Source organism: Amblyomma americanum, chromosome 2, assembly GCF_052857255.1.
Source record: "Amblyomma americanum isolate KBUSLIRL-KWMA chromosome 2, ASM5285725v1, whole genome shotgun sequence".
NCBI classification, from domain to species: domain Eukaryota; kingdom Metazoa; phylum Arthropoda; class Arachnida; order Ixodida; family Ixodidae; genus Amblyomma; species Amblyomma americanum.
Window position 1 is genome coordinate 42,940,579 of NC_135498.1, and position 22,086 is coordinate 42,962,664.

Below are 22,086 nucleotides of genomic sequence, written 5' to 3' on the forward strand. Positions count from 1 at the left end.
TGTAATAACGAGAAACGTATATATAGAAAACACAGATTAAAAAAAATAATTACTGTGAAATGCAGAAGAGCGCAGATGAAAGATGCAGATGCTAGTGCCTACAGGGCAATGTGCACGTGCGTAGTTGTGCAGATGTGTGAGGGCCCAAAGGAAAGAAAGAGCAAGTGTGCAGAGCATGAGCAAGAAGCAGCCATATCAGCAGCAGTGGCGTCTATGCTGAGCTCAAAGGCTGCTTACATGATAAACCCCTAAGCGTGGGTCGTCCCAGTACAGCCTGCAGTCGGTGTGTTCCTGGAAAAAGGGGGGAAACATTGGCTCAACACACACACACACACACACACACACACACACACACGGAAAACACTGTTAGAAGAGAAATAGATAAGAACTGGAAATGAAGTCCGCGAAGAAACCCTTGACTGCGTCCTTACCAACACCTCCCGCAGTGCAGAGTCTGTAAGTAATGCTGCCTAACGGCGATGGGAACCGCTGGCGGATATGCCCCTTCTCCACAAAAGGAAAAGAACACCATGTGTCTGCGGATTCAAAAATATTTTAGTGACGTGTTTATTAATCCTCTTGTATTTACACAGAATATAGAGCATATTGACCCTGAACTACAACATTTATCCTCGCATTCGAGGTGACGGTGAAAGAAGTGGACTTCTACATATACAGAGTGTATGTCTCGCAATCCAGAGTGTTTCACGCGTTCCTTTCGAAAACACGTATGATGGAAGTCAACAATCACTGAAACCACGGAAAGCATCAAGTAACGTTTTAATTTATTTACGGTGTTTGGTCAATGAGAAACTAGTACTGTAATTATTTTTTAAGATTTCATTTCTCTATACACAAGGGTGGCATTCGTGAGCACTCTCAAGTTTAGGCTACACGCAACACTAATTATTACAGTAGGAACACAGTCGATGCCACAGCTCAGTTGGTAAAGCACTGCCCTCCATATACTGAGGTAGTGGGTTCAAATTCCACTGCCCAAATGTTTTATTTTTATTTCTTTATGATCAATTATCATTCAAGAAAAAATAATTGCACTCCTAATTTCTCGTGGACTAACAAATAAAAATAAATGTTGCGTTACGGTTTCCATGGTTTGGTATAGAGTTGGCGTCTTTCATAGGGGTATGTATGACATAACAAGTCACTAATTTCTTAACAGTTAACTGCTCGTTTCTGCAAAAAAGACAAAACCACACTGTATGGATGGAACGGAAATATTTTGCAGTGCGTTAAGCATGGTGCAGTTTTGTAAAGACGTTAGAGAGCAACATACCTCTGCAACGAGTTTTCCCTAGCATCTGGGCAACGTAATAAGCTTCAGATGTAAAATTTAGTATATACTAAAAGCTAGCCACCATTTATCATAATCATGAAAATCATAGAAATATTTTGTTTGCGCTCGACACAAAATATTAAAATTTAATAGAACCTAAGCTGACCACTAGTTTACGGCAGAGACGCAACCATGGTTTAGGTGCTGACCTTATTGTGCATTTAATGCAGTCTTATCTCAACGAGTGAACAATCGTCGACGAAGGTGAGAATTAAGAGGCTTGATTATGTAGATAAGAAAAAGAAAACATTAAATTGAGACGACAGCGATCCTTTGAAATCATGCCTCAGAATCGACGACAATGACAACCACGGAAGAGAAGGCGTTATAATTAAAGTCGCTTTTTAGCTGTGATGTCCAGGCTACCACGAGCATGAGCACCAAAACTACTCAATGTCACTGTGGAAGGCCGAAAATCACCACATTGAAAAGGTGTCTTCAAACGCTTCCTCTTCTAATCAGCTTCTACGTTAAAAGCAATATAATGTTCAAGTTGGTTACGAAAAAATAATCAATAAACGTAGTTTATTTGTGGACCTCTGGATGGAAAGCACAGTTCATGTGCGTAACATTTAGATTGCAAACAACGAAGCAACGCCATCACGCATGCAGATACTGCATGTAATGATTGCTGTTTTATTGAAAAAGGACGGCGAAGTAACGCTGAAAACGGAGAACAAAAAAAAAGATAGCTTTTAAAAGAAAGAGAAGCCTTTCATGAAGACACCAGAGATGGGCGCGAAGGATGTGCAGACCTGTTCCTTTCTGATGACAGACTGTTGACGCGAATTTCCGCCCTTATCATTGGCGCTTCGTGGATTCGAAGTCTTATGAAGTATTGACAAGCAACAATAGGAAGAGAAAAGAACCGAAAGAAGCAAGCAACACCAGATTTGTAACCAAGGGGGATACTGAATGAGATAAGGTGATTGGCCTTCTTGGTAATTTGTCATTTTATGATAGCACAGATTTGCTTCTCTTCTGGAGGAAGAGACATGCTGGTGCCCGTGCGTGTGTGCGCGTGTTTGTGTAGTATGAGTGCGCATGTGGCCGGCGAGCGGTCCTAGGGCCCCTATTGGCCAAACAGGCTCATGTTAACATCCCTACCTTCCTTCTTCCTTTTCATGTCTCTCTCTCCTCATGTCATAGTAGTGGCATCATAACGCGGGTAACGCCTGCAAACTTTACGTGTTCCTGCGCGGCTATTCAAACGCGTTTTTTCCTCACTTAGCCGGTATGACTTCTATAGGTTGCGCGAGTATTGTGGTAGCGTGGAAGGGGTCTAACGGATTCGGGTTCATAATTCGTTGGTTCTATTGAGCCTTCCAGGTGAACCGGATGACCGCCAAACCAATAACTGTTTTTGCCTCTTTCCCACGACACCATGTGATGTTCAGGGTACGCAATATCTTTTAAAACATACCACGTTCGGTTATGCGGTGTATTTTGACATTATTTTTTCAAACATTTACAAGCGCCTCTAATATCGAGAAGTATTTCAGGCTGAGTGATCCCTTTCCTGATCCTATTATTTAAGCGCTCGGCTATGTACTGCCAAGTACATTTAAGCTAGACATTGTCTTTTAAGCGTTCTTGGTGGAGACAACATACCGGATACAGCGAAAATATTGATACATGGCGATAATTTGGAAAAGAAATTTGATGGACAGAAGGACACTGCCAACACATCTACGCTGCCAACACGTCGTTTTGACTACTCGCAGTTCACGTCTGCGAAAGCGTAGCGTCGCACCGGCTTTAAGAAAGGGTGGCAAAAAAAAAACAACTATGCACTGCAGACAAAAATTTGTTGCTTTGGACCCAATAACCTGAAAGCTCATTAAACTTGTTTACCCGGGCATTCGTCGCTTATTTTTTCTCTAAAATCAAGCAAGGAATAACCACAACCACAACAACAAAAAGTCCAAAGTGTGTTCTGCCGTGCAACATTTTCTAGTTCTCTACGTGTGTCTTCCCATAGAGAAACGAGAAATTCGCTTCCGCGTGTCGATCTGTCCCTAGCACCGAATTTTCAAAAAGAGAAATACAAAAATATCCCATCAAGAATTCTTAAGCGACGTCACGTCACGCCATAACCCGAATACCTCACGCGACCTTTTCGTCCGGCCTGACACACATAGAAACATGGATACGCACTCGCGCGCAGGGGTATAAGAAGTGATGTGGTGGCTTCAACGAAGCAGCCATGTTGGGTAGTGGCGATCTGTCTTCCGGTGACAGCTATCTTTCGCCTTTCGCGCCAAAAAAAAGCGCGCGCCCGTCGCTGGCGCGGTACACTTTTCTCATAAAGTGAGGCCACCGCAGGCTCCAGAAAGAAGGTCGTGCAGTATGCGCAGATCAGGCGCCGAGGCAAATCTCGCGCCACGCGTTTACCGACGCCAACGCTGCGCCATGTATATATACGCTTCATTCTCTGTACCCTACGACGATCTGCTATTCGAAGAAGGTGCAGTGAGCCCGAACTGGCTTGCTCATTTTATCCCTCTTTATGTTTGCTTTTCTGCTCGGTTGTTTCTCGGTTCGCGTCGATCTCAATTTTTCTTCCTGTTTGCGCGTGTTCGCTTTGTTTTCTTCAAGAATCTCATCATCAAGGAAACGGAGGAATGAGGTGATGAAGCCGCTCGCATGCACGAGGACGCTCCACGCTACGGGCCCATCGTGTAAGAAGTTCGGTAACGAGCTTCGTCACAGGAACGCGCGCGCGCCGCTATCAGTGGTGCCGCGCAGGCAAGGGCTGGCTCAACAACGCGTCGCCCGCGCCGCTCAAAGGAGCCGGTGATGAATGGTTCTGATCTGAAAGCTTTTATTTCCTTTCTCCTAATCCCCTCCCACCCATTTTTTTCTTTTTTTCTCCCCCTCCGGATTTGACGTTTTCAGCATTCAGGGGGTTCAAACTAAAAAAATAAAAGTGCGAAACACTTTTACGTCGGCTGCGATTCTTCACTCGCTTCCTGCACAGGAACGTTGCATTTACTTTTTATTTTCATTTATAATTTTAAAGAATCGTGGGACTTACTATCGCTCTTGTATAATTTTTTTTTATTTCACGCCCAACTTCGACGCTGTGATTTTTCCTTCTTTTCTGGCGTACTACACTCCCCGTAAGACGCGGATATCCCCCCGGGACATCTGGTATGGATGACAACGCCTGTGATCCTGTGGGCGTAGGCTTGGTCCACGAACAGTCCTACGATGAATATAAACATGAAATGTCTGCGTACGTGAGCTTGTAGACTTGTGTGTATGTGTGTGTGCGTGCGTGTGCGTGCGTACGTGTATGTGTGTCTGCGCGTGCATGTGTGCTTTCCTGTGTGTGTATGGTATGCTGCGTAGCAAAAGCAGCAGGGATTTGGGAGGTAATCGCTCGAAGAGGTCGTTGTCCGCTGTCACTTTATCTTGCACAAGGCGCGGTTTGGACCGAAGACGTGCATTTTTCAAGAGTCTCCCGCTTTTTGAATTATGTATAACTTGAAAGCACCGTGTGATCGGCTTTATTTATAATTGTATTCCTGTTTTGAAGTTATATAAATATACTTCGCTGTAGCTCCACGCTTATTGTACCCCACGATGAGCGATGTCAAGATTTCTGCAGTATGGCGTTTAGTTCTTATTTTAGGATGCGGAAAGATTTGCCTTTCTTCTTTACTTTCAACTTACTTTTCTTGAAGAGCAAGAAATGGAGGAAGTTTGATGAATGTGGGATAATGCCTCGAGATAATCGTAAATAAAAAAATGTTCATCTCCCTTGCTTCCGTATGCAGATTACAAATCCGTGATTGAGTGTCAGTGTGATGCAGCCAGTGTCATATGAGTCAAGCTATTAATCGTTCTTTATTTCCGTCCAACGTACTCATCACTAGACGGTCATTCCGGCAAAATGCGATCATCCGTCAGAAATAATCCCCGTATTCTTGTCATTACTCACTCTCAAACCATCTCCGTTTATATGTTTTATGCGTGAGCTTGTCCCGTTCAATCCACGATTAAAACACTGCGCCTAGCACAGCAATTTTTACCACAAAATATTAAAGTATATTCGCGATATGCCCGGTGATGCTTATTATAACTGGATAATATATCCCCGTATGAATATAGATGAAGAGGTGAACTTCGGGAAGATGTGTGACGAGCTGGAAATATGAGCGACCATCGACAAAAATGACAAAATTCACTTTTAAGGCAGGATGATGTGCTTGATGATGTGAGAGATAAATAAATCGGATGAAGCATTGAGGTTTTAAAGTCATCTGGTATGCAATAACCGCGACTTTCGCTAGACTAGTAACCGCTGCAACAAGTTCTTGTCCTGCAGCAGACTTTACTGAGCTGATTAAGTGGCTGCAGGAGGGGGGGGGGGGGGGTTCAGCATATAGATTTTTGTCAATTTTCAGCAAAGCCATCATTGAGCTCGCACACCGAATTTTTTTCGTTACTCTGGCAGCAAAACATCTTACCTACATTACTAAAAGTTCGTCGCTGGACACTTATGCCTCGACGAACACTGATGCACACTTTAAAAAGCAATAGTTTTCTGCTAAAACAGAAATGGATATACAGGGTGCTTGACCTAACATTTTACAAAATTATTAATAATAGGCTTTTAGAATCAGTAGAGCGCTTTTTTTCGGCCAAGCATTCTCAACAATCTAGCGCTACACAATACATCTAAGACGTGATAAGAAGCGAGGTGGTTAACTAACATTGAATAGTTAGCTTTTTAACTATTATCGTTAGGCTCCTTCATTATTGACAGGCGTGTAGCCCACCGTAAGTAATATCCATATCAATTTTTAGAATTTCGAAAACGCGGTTAGCCTCGGCGCTGTGGCCCAACAAATTTTGGCTACATCGCACCGAAATACATGCACTTTCGAGAAGCCTGCAGGCAAAGCAACCTCTCTAGTGCACGTACGTATTTCGTTAAAGTATCCAAAATTTGTTGGGCCACAGTGAAGAGGGTTACCGCGTTTTCTAAATTTTAAAGACTGATATTGCTATTACTTACAGTGGGCTACAGACCTCTCAATAATTAAGGAGCCTAACAGTAAAGTAATAGTTAAAAAGTTGACTATTCAATATGAGTTAACCAGCCTGCTAGTTAGCACGCTTTAGCTGTATTGTGATGAGCTACACCGATGAAAATGCTTTGCCCAAAAAAGCACTCTTCTAACTTAAAAACCCATCTTCAAAATTGCGCGAAATCCTAAGTGAAACATCCCGTATTTACTATACAGTTCATGCTACCAATCTCTGCTGTGCTTGTCATGAAAAGAACAGCGTTTGCTTCATTTTTATCAATGTAAGTGTATAAGTATTAAATTATATGAAAGTATATATTGTATTTTCTACCCCATTAATTAAACACATTCATCTCTGTTTAGACGGTGTCTTTTCTGACAACTCTCAAGAGTAACCCATACTTTTTGATGTTCTCACTTTGTGTCCGCTATGACAAAGTTTTTTTCTGTCCTTGATGAGGACCTCAAGGCCTAAAAACTTCGTCGATTTCGGCCCACGTCGCCTCTTTCTTACTGACTCCGTGTACCAGGCCCCGCAGAAATAGCGTTTCAGTGTGTGGCACAAACGTTTAAGCCTCGTTCATACGGCGCCTCTACTCGCGGACATGCCTGAGGCAAGTACAAGGCTCTAAAAAATGTCCTAATAAAAAAAAGACGAGTACGTTTACGACCATCAGGAGGAATTGCGCGGCACATATAAATCTAGATCGCCGTGTACAGAGCTAGGCCTAACAGACTCCGTGCCGCCGTAATAAAGGCGGAATACCTTCCATAATAAAGTCCCTGCTTGGAACATAATCGATCTCGGTAAGGCGAGCTGAGTATTGGGGTATAAATAAAAAGAACGAACACGAAAGAGTAAACAATGCTATTGTTTCAAGGTCAGGCTATAAAAGTGTCAAGCTTAAACAAGAAAGGAATGGCCAGAAAGGAAAAACTTACAAAAAAATTGTTTTGATCGATGGCATGATCACGAAGGTATAGAACAGTGTCTTGAAGAAGCAACGGTTAGAAGACCAGAATGAAGACATGCACGAAGTTGGTAGGCTTCACGTTCCGACAATCAATCCCGACTTCTGTGACGGGACGTAAATTTTATGCCGATATGTCTTTTTCAGCGACGTCAAAAGGATACAGCACTTGTTTTGATCGCAGCACAGAATATGCTGCCCTTCGTCACTGAAAGAAAAAAGATAAAGGCCGCCGTTTACGTCGTAGGAAAATTATCATTAGACGCCAGTTATAAATCAATGGTTCTTGTGGAATGAACTCTAGCTTAGTTTACCAGCGAATTATCAAAATAAAATTTTCTGGAGATTTCTTTATCGACTTCCGAAGGGCGAAAGAGCGTCAGCTTGGGCGCTCTGGAACTAGTACCGCCATCTATCCGCCACGTGGCGAACGACCTGTACGACGCTTTTTGCCTTTTATTTCTCTCTCTCCCGCTCATCTTCCTTCTTTCTTTCTCCCCTCCTTCACACTCTCTCCGCACCTCTTCTCTTCGCCTCTTCTCGGCGTTTTCCACGTGAATACTTTACGTTCCTGCGCCTTTCAGCAGTCCGGACTCGAAATCTCCGAGGATATAATCGCACTTGCATAGGTTGCGGACCGTAGGTTGCGGAGCACGGCTGTTGTGAATTTAACATCAGAGAAACAATTAAGAAAACTGCAGAGGAATGGGAAGCAGGAGGAAAAGAAAGTGTTCGTCGAGCTCGGCTTTAATCATGTCAAGTACGTCTGTCATGCAGGTGGTGATTTTAAACATCGCAGTGGCCAGTCAACATTCTTAAAACACGGCCGAGATTACTTTTCCGGCGGCATAATTCGGTTTCGTAGCTCACACAGAGGCTTTTCTTGTGTCGTCGTCATTGAGGCTTTGAAAGCGGGGACGGTGAATTAATCCCAGCAGCTATGTAAAGTGTACCAGCTTAGCGGGGAAAGCAGAGATGACAGCGCCCTCACACTTTTCTGTCAATTCTAATAGAGGCCGAATTCGGACACAGTTATACTTGTGTTATTTCCAGCTCAAAACTTTGTTATTTTCATACTTCAATGCTCTCTGTACTTCTAACCGCTAATGCGCTACCAGCATGTTTGACACCTGTCGTCTTCCTTGTTTGCGATGTGCCTTGAAATGTTGGGTATTTGAAGAGCATGGACTTTACCTGTATCAAAGTGTGCGGCATTGCACGCCTTACAAAGGAATGTAATCAGCAGCATAGGTGGTTTTTGCCTCACTCAGAGCGTGCGTGCGGCTGCGCACGCTTTACTGAAAATTGTTTTCGTCGGCATGGGTGGACTCTGTCCCACAAAGTAAATGTGCGTGTGGCGCACGCTTCACAGGAGCATGCGATGGTCGGCACAGGGGCACTTTGCCTCGATACGACGAAGTGTGTGGTAGTGCACACTCCACAGGGGGCAGTTTGTCACTGGCATATTACTTCGCCTCACTTAGACTATAACTGCGGTGGTGCACGCTTTACAGAAAAATGTCAGTAACCTTGTTAACTCGCAAGCAGGATCGGACAATATTTCAACGCGACAAGCATACAGCCATCCAAACAATTTCAATCCTTTATGTGTTGCCGTGTTATAAAACGGGTTTTTATGCTGATATTTTTTGTTTTTCTTGTGCCTGTGCTCATAGATGCGGCCAGATTACTCGGAAATGGAGGCAGAGATATAGCTTCATAAAATATACAAGAACCAATGTGCGCCGTTGGAGCAAGTCTTTGATATCTGTTTTTATATTCCGCATAAACTTCCTGACTGTGTTTTCCACAACTAAATGATGGTTTGGGGTGGTAAGAAAAGAAACAAACAAGCCATAGACGAAGCAAACAAAATAGCTCGGGAGTAGATTCGAGGTGCAGCATTCTGAGTGCTTCTTCCACTATTGGGTGAAGCATGCGCTACTCTTTCCCATATCGTCGCTCTCACAGAAGAGGTTGAAATTTTTATCAGTTATACATTTCTCTGCGGGCCTAAATCATTAACAAAGCAAAAAGAAACCAGCAAAGGAAAGGGATCACAATAGGTTTACTATAATGACGCTGTCTACGAAATTTCCGCAGCAGCTTTCTCTGTTCTATGACGTCAGCAATAAATGTAGCGCTGCAACACTACTTACACTTAGTACTGAAGACCGATCGCTTACTGTTGTGAAAGAAAAGGTCCGAAATCTGTGTTTTCCTCGTGCGTGATCCATGATATTGAGTAAATGACCGACAGCAGCGAACTGAAGGGTTTAGAAAACTTCTAATTTCATACATATGGTATGAAATTCAGGGTATAGGAAAGTTTAAAATAAAGTAGTTGTTTAGTCAAATTCTACGCAAGCCAGTGTCAGTGATTCGAAACAGCCTGTGAAAAGTTTGTTTTTCAGTACCAGGAAATGCAGCTGACAACGATGGATTGTCAGCGTTTTCCTTTTAAATTGACTAAGCGAGTTTAAAATCCTTAAGCCTTTGATGAGGGTTTGAGGGGACGCTGCTCACCGCGAGGAGGTTTTACAGCGCTCTTGAGAATTAAAGCAAGGCGCAACGTCGCTGCCACAAGGCATGAGGAGGCGACGACCGGAGACAGCCCAGAGTGGTGGAAAACATCGCCTGAGTGGGAAATGCTCAACGTCAAAGCTATCGAGTGGCATTTAGACTCTGAAACAGCAGTGCAGGACGGCTAGCTCCCAGTTCCAAAAATGCTGCGCCAACACCTTTAAGCCAGAAAACTTTGTGACACGTTAGAGAAATCACATTTAATTTGAACAACTAATAATCGCTGGCCCTGATTGACGGAGGGCACTGAATACATGTTTCGCTCCTAGCTAACGCTCATCAGATCTGGATTCATCAATATCATTACAGTAATATGTGTCAGTCGGTAGCAAGCGATATTTTTTTTCTGACGAAGATCGCTAGCAATGTGAAGCGGCCCCGAGGTGTTGGTAATAACTCCAACGTCGCAAATGTTCCTTTGAAAGATCTAAGGACTGGTCAGTGGTACACAACACTGCACCTCCCAAAGTTTCTCGGCAAACTATAATACCGGCGGTCAAACACAGGACATCTTGCGTCATGAAAACCCATCCGCAAAAACAGTGGACACCGCCATTTAGTTGGTACAGTCCACAGGGCTAAAATTTATAACTTCCATATATTGCATTCCTTGCTTACCCTTGCTTTTTTTTTCAATTTATTTTGCAAGCAAGGTTTTTAATTATTTTTATTTTCATTCTTCCACTAACCTGACTGTAAGCGTTTTTTATGTGTGTAGGTAATTTATCCCTGTCCTGAGAAAGCCTCCACAATGAGGCTAGCAGTATGTTGTAAATAAAAATAAAATAAAAATAAGTACTTAGTTCTCTTTTAGGCATCAGAAAGATCGCATGCAGTGCAGGATTTTATAAAGATCAAAAGAAAATCATCGCGCTGATTAAAATAAGCTTTTAGCGCTATAATGAAGTGACTAAAAGAGAGTGTGCTAAGAATGGTCGGCAGCAATAAAAAGTTCGAGTATATGATATCGTGGCGTGAATTTTCGTGAAAATGCAATCAATAAAGAAAATGAGGGGTGATCATTTGTATTGACGCAAAGTAAATGCGATATCATTATTTTTTCACTTGCCAATCTATCCCAGTTTTCATTCCATGCAAACTGTGGCATCTCTCCAACCCCCATCGTGATATCTCCAATCGTTTGTCACACTGAAACATCGCGGCAAGTCCTCAATCCACTAGTGCAGTGTAACGGTTAAACGCTGCGCTACTGCCCCGGCGGGCGGCTGCCTACAATAGAGCCAAAGCTGGGGCTTGTGACACCCAGGTTGCTCTTCCCAAGGAATGCGCAAAAGGAATACCTCTTCCATGCCTCATTCTTGCACACAGTGTGTTCTTCGGGAGGCTGTCTATAAACCCGGAAAACCCGAGGTAGTCGTAATCAGCGGCTTCAGCAAAAAATCCCCAAAGAGATCCTCAGACTCTACTTTGTGACGTCATCACAGCCTGCCCAATGGGGGAAGGTGGTAACTTGCCCTCCGGACTGTGAGAAAATTGCCCACAGTGGCAAGTACAAGTTAAATTTTTAAATGGTCGCGAGAGGCTGCTGGGGAAGAGCAACCTTGGTCTTACAAACACCACCAGCGGCTGTGCTTGAAACAGGCACCTGTCAGGCCAGGGGCCCATCGCTTAACCACTGCACCACTGCGCCAGGTATGGTACGAGGACTCCCTGGTATCTATGAATGTCAAGTTGAGAATGACTAATTCAGCATAAAAGTTCATTAACCCATTAGCCCTGTCGCGTCATACCATTAGGGCAGAGCTTAAGTGTCCCCTCCAGTTATTTTTATTTTTTTTGCACCTAGACCTGCTGTCGTCCTAGTCATTTTCTTTTCAGGCATGTTAATTTTTGCTGAGTCATTCTTAAAACAAATTTGAGCCGAGTTAGAAATGAGGGTTCGATGTGCTTTTTTCTACATGTTCGATTAGATTATGACTGAAATTATGCTAAGCTAGAAATGTGTACAGTTTGGTTAGAAATACTGAAATCAGGAATGAGTAATTGCAGAATTTTCGAAAATGATTAGCCATGAGTGTCGTTACAGGCTTTCAGGAAAAACATGAAAAGCAATCACCTTGCTCTGTGAGCACCTATCGAAATGTTTACCCCGCTAGTGGTAATGTAATTTTACCCACTGCGTCGGCGTTAATCGCATACGAGTGACCACAGTGTGACAGCTATGGACTTCTGGTTTGTTTATTCCCAGCGTTGAAAATAGCTCGTTTTAGGTATCATAACGCCGCAAATTCTTGCTCACGTGCATGCTTTATTGTTTGTTCAGCCCATTTATTATTGTAGACATATCCGCGCAATTTAGCGATAGAAATTTGCCCAATAATCCCAATAGCATATTTTTTGGCTTTAAAGAAAAAAATTTGCCGTGGCTTAACTTGGCTAGCTCTAGAATTAAGCGAAAAGCAAGCACGCTTGATAAGCGTCTCAGGCTCGTCCATGGCAGCTCCGCTATACGCTCGCGACAGCCCACATGACCACGTGGCTATGACGTGGTATCACATTTTCTCACGGCACCCCCATCGGATGGTCTTGAGGTCAAAGGTCAACCCCAAGGTCATAGGTTAGGGTCAGAGCTCAAGGGTTTGACACCATAACTGTACCACATATAGCCACACACGCTAACGTGGTTGGGCTGAAGGTCGTTCAAGGTCATTCTTTGGCCTAAGCGACGACTGCTTTAACCTAGCTTTTCGCTTCGAAACTCACCATTCCATGGCGCGACGAATTCTCTGAATACAGGTGTTGTTCGATAGCGCACTTTTTTATAGGTGGGTTTTGCTCCATACGTGGTGCATACGGCATTGATATTGTAGCATGTGATGTTTAAAGCCATCGTTCTCGCCATGGGCTGTGAGGGGCGCGTTAGTGAAAGGTTCCGGATCAGGTTTAACAACTTAGTTTTCTTGAATGTTCAGTGCTGCTGAGGTTTGATTTGATGCCGTTATCTTGCGCAATGGAGCCAAACGCACTTGCCCGAAGCCAGCGCAGCGAGTGCACTGTGCACGAACGACGACGAAACGAGGGAAATACGATTGAATTGTTGAATAAGACCGTTCATCTTCATTAAAATATTGCAGTTACTGCGCGAACCGACTAAGCACCTTGAGGGTAGTTGGCGTAAAAAATTTGTAAGTAAAAAAGTAGCTGAGAGCAGCCAAAAAAAAAAGACTCCATGCAGGGTAGCGTCTTTACTGAAGGCGTGCGGAGAATGCTGGGTGTGCGTTAGCGCCCATATGTGTATTGACCATGTCACCGTCCTTATGTGCGTGCATTTGTCTGTCTCCATCCGAAAATGGAACTAAGAGAGAAATATTAGTCTTCTTTTAAACCGAAAGCAAAGCCAGCTTGACCAGCTACGCAGTTTCACAACGTGGTCTCAACCAACGACGCAACTCTGTGGAGAAATGATGGTCGTAAGGGATAAGAAAGGGCTGTATGTTAGAATTAGAGAGGTTGTGCCTGAAGCTCGGACAAGTACAGCAACACAGATGAATGTGACATGCACCGTCCATAGAAAAACGCCACGGAACATCTTTTACGACTGAAAATTTTTAAGAGCAACAAGCCGCAAGGTCAATGCACGAGTATTTTTGTTTTTGCAGAATAATATATGAGTGCGCCGGGTCAAGTAAATTTCACCTTGCGTCGCGGTAAACGAAGGCTTTCAGCAGTTGATTATCTCTGTGGTCCTAGTCTTGCGCTAATAAATAATTGATGAACACTAGAAAGTAATTACTGCATAATGCGCCGCTGCTAGATATTTCAGTGGGCTGCCAAGGTTAGTCTTTTAAATTTTGCGTTTAAATATGCGTGTCGTATTGGTTCACATTACAATGAAAATAACCTTAGGAGGCAAACTGCAAATTAGGGGGATGTTGCTAAGGGGTTTCTCACTTTATGATTTCAATACTTCAGTTAAATACGATTGTTTTACTTCTACAGATATAGCTTCGACAGAAAGCCCCATGCATCTTTATTACTTATTCAGCCTGTTGCTTTCGCGGTCAGCGGAATGCGTGAAGGAGTAAAAAAAATACCTGTTGATCTATAATGCCTAGAAAACATGAATTTAACTAAATGCACCATTTGCAGTACTGGTTGAAACGGTTCATTGTCATTTCATTTTCTTTATACATTGTGCAAATCGCTGTAGCATGAGTGCCTTCAATACGGCCGAGAACGAAGATCATTTGTACTGGTTACTCAGATTTCCCCAAGGAACAGGAGTGAACAGAACGGAGAAACCAAGACGGAGTAGTCCCGTCCGAGATGCCTTTGCTTTCTTGAGTGCTGAAGCGAAGGGTGATATAAGTCCTACCGAAAACGAGCGACTCGTTGTCACAATACAAAGTCCTGCGCAATGTAGATGCACCCGTCCCCAGTACTCCGGCCATTCATCTTTCGTTCGCATCGAACCCCCCCTTAGAGGTTTGTTCGTCGGTAGCTCTGGGGAGTGCACGCGTCTGCAGCATCACCTTATCTTTGTCCTTTCGCATTTAGGGCTTCGGAGGTTCGCAGTGTCACAAAGAGAGACTCCAGTTCGAGCTCTAGGCGGACGATAGCAGTCGAATACAATTCATGCTGTTATTGACTTGTTACTGCCTTAGGAAGCGTCCCCTCAATGTGCCTGCTTCGTTCCTGTCACTGTTAGCATGCCTTCTTTGAAAGAACCAAGTTCCCCTGTATCATTATTAACAATAAAGGACCGCTTAGGCGACCGTTCTGGAAAGTAAAGGTCATAGCGGCATTTATATTTTCTACCTTTGTTGCTCTGTTTAATTTCTGGTCGTTTTGTTGGCTACGCTATCTTGCTGACCGTTTCACGGTAAAATAAAAAGTGCTACTCCTCTGGCTTCAAGCTCTAATTATTTTTTATTATCACATGCAAACAAAGCTCCTAATTTGCTGGTAACTTTCACCAAAAATAAAGCGTACAAGAAATACACTCAGATAAAAAGAAAGCGGATGAAATCAAGAAGATAAGCAACAAAAACAACTTTCGAGCACGTACTTTTTCCGGTAATTAAAAAAAAGCGCCGATGCCGAGTAACAACGAGCGGTCGCATAAAAAAAATGCTTAAAAAGGACGTTTTTAGTTACGCAGTTAAATCATGCATTTCAGATGAAAAAAATTGGGAAAGAGCTACCAATTTATTGCACTAAACGAACAGAACCTGTGGCATTAGAAGAATTATTGCAGTAACGCGAAGTTGAGAACCTATTATTTTCTTTCTAGAGCGATGGATCATCGCAACAGAATAAGACGTTTAGGAACAAAGCGCGCTTAGGTTCTCAACATTATCGACTTACTGGGCTGCATTAGCCAGGTGAAAGAACACCCGTCATGGTGGCTATGTGGCTTCGGTGTTCGGCTGCTCGTCCAGAGGTATCGCGAGGTCGAATCGTGGCTGAGGCGGGTACATTTCGATGGAGGTAAAGTGCAAAATATAACAAAGCCCGTGCGCTATGCGGTGTCAGTGGAAGTTAAAAAAAAACACCCGGAGCACTCCATTACGGCATTCCTTATAGCTCACGTTCAGGTTGGGGCTCTAAACCTTGCACACCAAACCATGCCATACCAAACACAAGATGGCTGAAGGCAATGGTGAAATCTTCAGAGCGCCTAGTTTTGCTATTAAGTGTTCCACATGGGCCATATTTTTGATATATCGATTTTGAATCAAAACCATGCCATTGTGCTACGCATTTTGTGCCGGCAACTTTCCAGGATCCCTTCCTGATTGAAGTTTTTTTTTTCGTCAAAAACTTGGAAATCTCAACTGAAACGTATTGGAAAGTCAATTCAATTCAATTCTTTATTTTCCAGAAATAATGAATCCTGGAAAGGGTTAAGATCTAAAAGCTGTCTCGACAGCTTGACTAGGCTCATGACCCCTTCTACAAGGCAGTAGTGGTTTACAGCAACAGGTAGTGTCCATATTAATTGACATCAAGAAATGCAAAGAGTAATGAGATATACAATAGCAGAAATGCAATTAAATTGTTACCTAAACAGCATATGATTTCAAAAATGTGTCTGCAATAACTGTACTTATAGTTTTGCACACAGCAAAATACGAACAAGAGAAATTAAGCAAACAGAAATATAAAGAAAAATAGAAAAATAGAATACATACATGTTCATACATCAGACATCATCATTACGTGTGGATAGTGTAACATGTCTTCTTTTTAGAGATCCTAGATCTAGAGATCCGTCTTCTAATTCGCAGCGGCAGTATTCACATTTGTCTCTCAGCGTGATTTCGCTTGCCTAACTATTGGATAAACCATACTCTGCGTGGGTTCACTAAGAGAGGGCATACGTTACACTGAACTACGCCACGCTCGCCAGAAACATCGACGATAATCATGTCAGCAGGACCGATTAGTAGCGACATGACTACTACGCTGCTATGCAAAGACAGAACCCACAGGCCTTACTTAGTGGCTCACCGACTGCCTGCACAAAAAGTATTACTATAAAAGCAAGACGCGCATAGGAGGCAGGCATTGTTTCATCACGAGTTTACACTGCTGTGTAATACCCGTCACAGGGAAAATCTTGTTCAGCGTCAAACGATGATGATCCAACGCTGCAAAAATCGTATAAACTCTGCCCGCCAATCTTGTAACAGTTATGTTTGCTTACGTTAGGGCACTTGCCAATTTTTCTAACCAGTGCTTACTTAGCTACAGTTTCGACCATTTGAATTAGCAACGGTGTAAACAAACTGGGTTAAAGATATGTGGAGGTTCAGCACTGCTAAACACAAAATTATGTGCGAAAGCATGGTTTTTTGCAGGGCACGCGCTACTCTGAATGTGCTTTTGGAGATGATTACCGAAACCTGCTTTGAGCACATGCATCTTGCAAAACATCAGAATGCAACGTATTGTTCCGACAATGCGTTTTATCTCTTTAGTATGAGAACTTCATGCTACCGACTTAGGCATAAACATTCCAGCGGCAGCATGCGCTGAGTGGCGAGAATGCTGACGTTACCACAGCGTTCGAGAAACCGGTCGATGTGTGTCATGACTTAACACTGACGCTTTGCGATATAAATAAATTTAATGAACTCAATAAAGCATGCTTTATTTTTTTCTGAAATCAACGATGTTCACCCACATTTCTATCCACTCTATTTTTTATTCTGCTTGCGTTTTAGGTACTAGTCGTTAAAAATCACTTTACTACTATTTTTTTAGGGAAGGCTTTTGTCAGGGCACGCTTTTTCTTCATTGCCGTCGCCGTACTGACAGTGTAGGACGTCGTACATAAAATCTCAGGCTTTCTGGTGCCTCTAAATGTGGGCTTCATTTAAGTTGTCTGAGTATTATAAACGAGGCGCACTCTATGTAGGCATTTCAGCCATGCGCCTTAAAGTAGCAGCATTTATGTGGTGAGAGAATGTAGCGCCCAGTGGTTATCTTCGTCTCACTTCGGCCCGGCAACGGGAAAAAACGTGTGGAAGCAATTCCTTGCTTTTCATACACTTATTTCTCAATTTAATTATTATTTTTCTTTTTTCCACTGTTGTTCCCCTATATGCTGGCCTTAAAATTGCCAGACCTCCGCATTTTCACATCTGCGCAACTTTCATTCAGTCCCTCTCGTAATAAGAGTTTCGAAAGAATGGGACATCGTCGTGAAGACTTCGCCGCGGAACGCATCTCCGCAGTCTAAAGAAAAACATCGTCGCTATCTTAAGCGTTTGCTCTGTGCGGAGTATGAGCGGAATAATGAAATTTTAGCGCAGCTTCGTAGCTGTGGGTATATCGCAATTCAGCGCCCTGAATCGGGCCGCAGCTAGGGGCATTGGAGCTAGGGACAATGTCCGTCCGTCCGTCCGTCCGTCCGTCCATCCGTCCGTCCGTCCAAAGGGACTCCCTTCTCTCCGGCGTCCCTCATAGCCTGAGTTCCTTTGGGACGTTAAACCCCCATAAACCATAAACCATCCGTCCTCTCCTTCCTTTCTTTCCGTACTTCAAAATTTCGCTGTTGCGCAGTCAACGGTCGCATGTCATGTTGCGTGTTCGCTACGGCGTACCTGCGCATGCGCAACAAAACCTGTCGGGCATGCAGCGGCGGCTGCGGCGATAGAACGAAGCCGGACCGACGTCGCCGTCCCGCATCGACCCGCGGCGCCACCGACGTCGTCAGTGCCTCCCGGACTGTGCTGCACACTGTGGCGTCGGCGCGGCTTCGCGAGCTCGAGGTGCGCCCCCTCGCCCCCTGCACCGTTCGCGCCAACTCAGCGTCTTTCCGCATTTCTTCCCCCGTCTCCTTCAGAGCGCGCAGTTCTCGTCCCGGTTATACGCGTCGCAAGCTCCGCGACGCGATTGGGAAACCGCCGAGCTTGCCTGCTTTGCATCCTGGCCGTTGGTGTGGTGAGGGTGAAGGTCACTAGTGCACGGAGAAAAGGTAGTCAAGGGCTGCATCTTGTAGCGGTGACCGTTCCTGCATGTGTGTTGTGGTTTATAAGTCGCAAAACCCAGGATGAAGCGGTTAAAGGCACTACGGACACCTGACTTGGATCTGTCGTGCTTTAAGAATAGACTCAACGGCAGCAGAGCTTTTGTAGTTACACCCAGAATCCCCTGTCAGAAAAAAACCCAAAACATGGAAGATATCTATAAAACCTCAAATATTGCGGAGGATAAGAACGCAGGCACGTACGTTACGACGATTATTTTCCAGATCTATTCTATTTTGAAGGTATTGGTGAGCGCTACCAAAATACGGAAAGGGACGAACACACAAGACAAGCGCTTTCTAACAACTGTTTATTATCTGAAGGAGCATGCCTATATACACATATTAACGTCAAGTCATACACTGAAGAGGGAAGAGCACACAACGCTGACAAGAGCGATATGAAGGAAAAATATATAATAATAAAATATCAACACGTGCCTTTACAACAGCCGAAGATTGCTATTCCTGAGGTAGTTTAATTCGGTTCTCCCTAGTATCACCGAAGGGGAGCTGATGCATTGGTTATCGCTTCATATCACTCTTGTCAGCGTCGTGTGCTCTTCCCTCTTCTGTGTATGACTTGACGTTAATATGTGTATATAGGCATGCTCCTTCAGATAATAAACAGTTGTTAGAAAGCGCTTGTCTTGTGTGTTCGTCACTTTCCGAATTTTGGTAGCGCTCACCAATACCTTCAAGGATGCATTTCCAACTAGCCCCAGTTGTAGCTCTTTTGACTATTCTATTTTACTTGTGCCAGCGGTCATGCTGAGAAGAAACTTGAGTTATCAAAGTGCCACTTGCTAGGCACCTCTGTCGCTACAAAATGTCTTGAGGAAAAACAGTCTTGAGAAGATTAAGTGACGACACTTTCGAAATTGCTTAATTTTGAAAAAGGTAAAAAATGCGGTATTACCGCGGTGCGGTAAAAATGCAGGAACTGTTTGGTTCATGAATTTTATGTGCTGGGGTTGCACAGTATTCTGGAAGGTTCGTCGTTGTTTAGGGCTTCGGTTCAATTTTGATCACCGAGGATTTCTCAACGTGCACTGTCACTTATCTGCGCCGGTGTGTTTTGTAATTAATGTTTTTGCACATATCGCCTCCATTGAATTTTCGCTCCCATGGCTGGGATTGTACCCACGACTTAGTGCTCAGAAGGCGGACGATATTGTTTCTGAGCAGCGAGTGCTGGTGAATAGAAGGACGGTGCAAACAAAAAAGTGAGAATAAGAATGTGTTAATAGAGAACGAAGTAAGGAGATGTAGTTTGCCAATATAAAGGGGGAAACGTTTGCATTTTACCTCAACGTCATAGGAGCTAATTACTTCTGATGGTGAAAAGGAATGAATTTTTGACAATGAGTATAGTCGGCTAGGTCCCCTGCCATCAGTCATGGCTCTCAAGGTCAGACAAAAAGGCGCGGTCTACTTCGTTCGTTCCATTTAAAATTCGTCCGATTCGTTTGCTTCGATTAAAGTGGAATATTAGCTGATTGAAACAAAATAGGCATAGCTTGAGGCACAAGAGAATTTTATTGAAGCCAGTTTGGATTTTCCAAACTACGGTCGGGCTTTCTTTCAAGCGCAAGCCGGATTTTTTGGCGGCTTCCTTTAAATGCTGGTATTGCTGGCTGTTATCTTATTGCCAGCGCCAAATATTTGTGACTTTCTACTGAAAGGTACCAGGTGACACATCCGCTCCGCCTTGAAGGTGTTATGCAATATTGTTAATGGGTAATGCCCATATATCCGAAAGTGGTAATTTTATACTTTCTATTCACAGATCGCTGAGCGTCTTCATACCTTCCTGGCGCAGTGGTGCAGCTGTTAAGCGATGCGCCACTGCCCTGCGATGGCAGGTGCTGCCACCAGTGGGGATTTGCGACCCAAGTTGCTCTTCCCGAGCGACCTCTCGGTACCAAGTATTAATTTCAACTGCCACCTGATAGTGTGGAGGACAGTTTGCTCACAATACGCTAGGCAGGTTCTGATGACATCACAGGGTCACGTGACCTAGGTGGCCCACATAGGATGATTTTCTAGAGATTTTTTCGTAGATTTTTCTCTCACAGCCAATGACACTAACGCCGGCCCAAACGGGACGCTAAAAGCAGTGGCGTTAACAGGTGTTGGCTGTTTTCATGGAAAAACTTATTAATCTAATTAATGCATTCTTGGCTAAGGAACTGAATTAGGCGCGTACCTATCTCCATAGAGGCAGCGTGCACCGACCATGTCACGATTAAAGTCAGAGAGCCCGGGTATCTCTATTTTTTTGAATAGCAAACTTGAAGTCAGAACGCAAGGAAACAAAAACAAACCACCGCCATAGAAGAACTTTACACAGTACGCACGCTGCATAGTTACTATACTTGTATGCTAAACATTCCACACTGTACAACGTCAAATCCCATTGGCGAGCGCAAGTCGTCGCACCGGAACAGCTGTGCCCTGGGCCGGCAAATCATATCGATTCCTTTATAAGTCAATTCCTTTTACTGTTTCGATATTGTCTGATGTGCAGCCATGTCTTGTTAAAGCAGAGATATGTGAGCCTTCGCAGTGGGTGGTAACAACATGAAGCAATCTAGTGAAAACAATTTCACAGTTATACCGGCCCAGAGTCCCTGCCGCCAAGTAAGAAGAGGTATACGAAGAAAAAGCTGATAAAGAGGAAAACCATGAGGAATATTTGTTAGCCCCTTCCCAGTACAACGGCTTCATAAGCGCTACTTCACTGTCCTGCAAGCCGCTGATCTTTATCCTTCCATACAGGGATTTCGCAGTCAAGTGAAACCAAAAAGACTTTTCGCTCTCCTCGTAATGCGAAGAACGAACGCACCAGCCGAATGAAAGGGCACGATACCACGTACAACCAGAAGACGTGACCACGAATGCCGCATTTCCATTGGCCCGAAGACGAACACGAACCGCTCCGGTGTCAATGACAGGAAGGTGACCACGTAAACCAGACGGGCGGCGTCATCCAGTTTAACATCTACAACAACCACTACTTCAACGACGACGCCGTAAAAGCCGCAGCACCTACCAGAGGTAGCATTTTCAGACCACTCTTTCCACTACTCAGTCATTTGCTTTCCTGTCATTTCAAAGTGAAAAGCTTCACTTCGCTAGGTAAAAGTCAACGTGTAGGCTGCAGAATAACCTTGAACGACCTTCAGCCCAACCACGTTAGCCGTGTATGACCAATGTGGTACAGTTATGGTGTTGAACCCTTGACCTCTGACCTTGATCTATGATCTTTAGTTGACCCTTGACCTCTGACTGTGTTGACCGAGCTTTGACATTGAGTGGCCTTTGGGTTCAACTTTGACCTTAAAAACATCACATGGGTTGATGTGAAGCCACGTGATGGCATCCGATGGGGGTGTCGTAGGACCATGTGATACTATGTCATAGCCACGCGGCCGCGTGGGTATATATAGAAGGGCTGTCTCGAGCGTGTAGCGGAGCTGCCATGGACGACCCCCAGACGTTTAGCAAGCGTGCTTGCTTTTCGCTCAATTCCAGGGTTAGCAAAGTTAAGCCACTGCCGATTTTTTTTCAGCCCGGTTTCGGACATTGGACCTGAAAAATGGCATTGCTCGTTTAGCTGTCGGACATGATGTCACAAGC

The 22,086-nt window shown here is 44.0% G+C and overlaps 1 protein-coding gene across 1 annotated transcript in view; it reads right to left on the reverse strand.

Annotated features, from left to right (window-relative positions):
* Positions 1 to 22,086, reverse strand: part of LOC144119656 (uncharacterized) — a 591,617-nt gene that overhangs the window by 371,670 nt on the left and 197,861 nt on the right. The window contains exon 2 of the mRNA XM_077652222.1: positions 238 to 291. Coding sequence (XP_077508348.1) covers positions 238 to 291 — 54 coding nt within the window. The remainder of the gene's footprint in view (positions 1 to 237; positions 292 to 22,086) is intronic.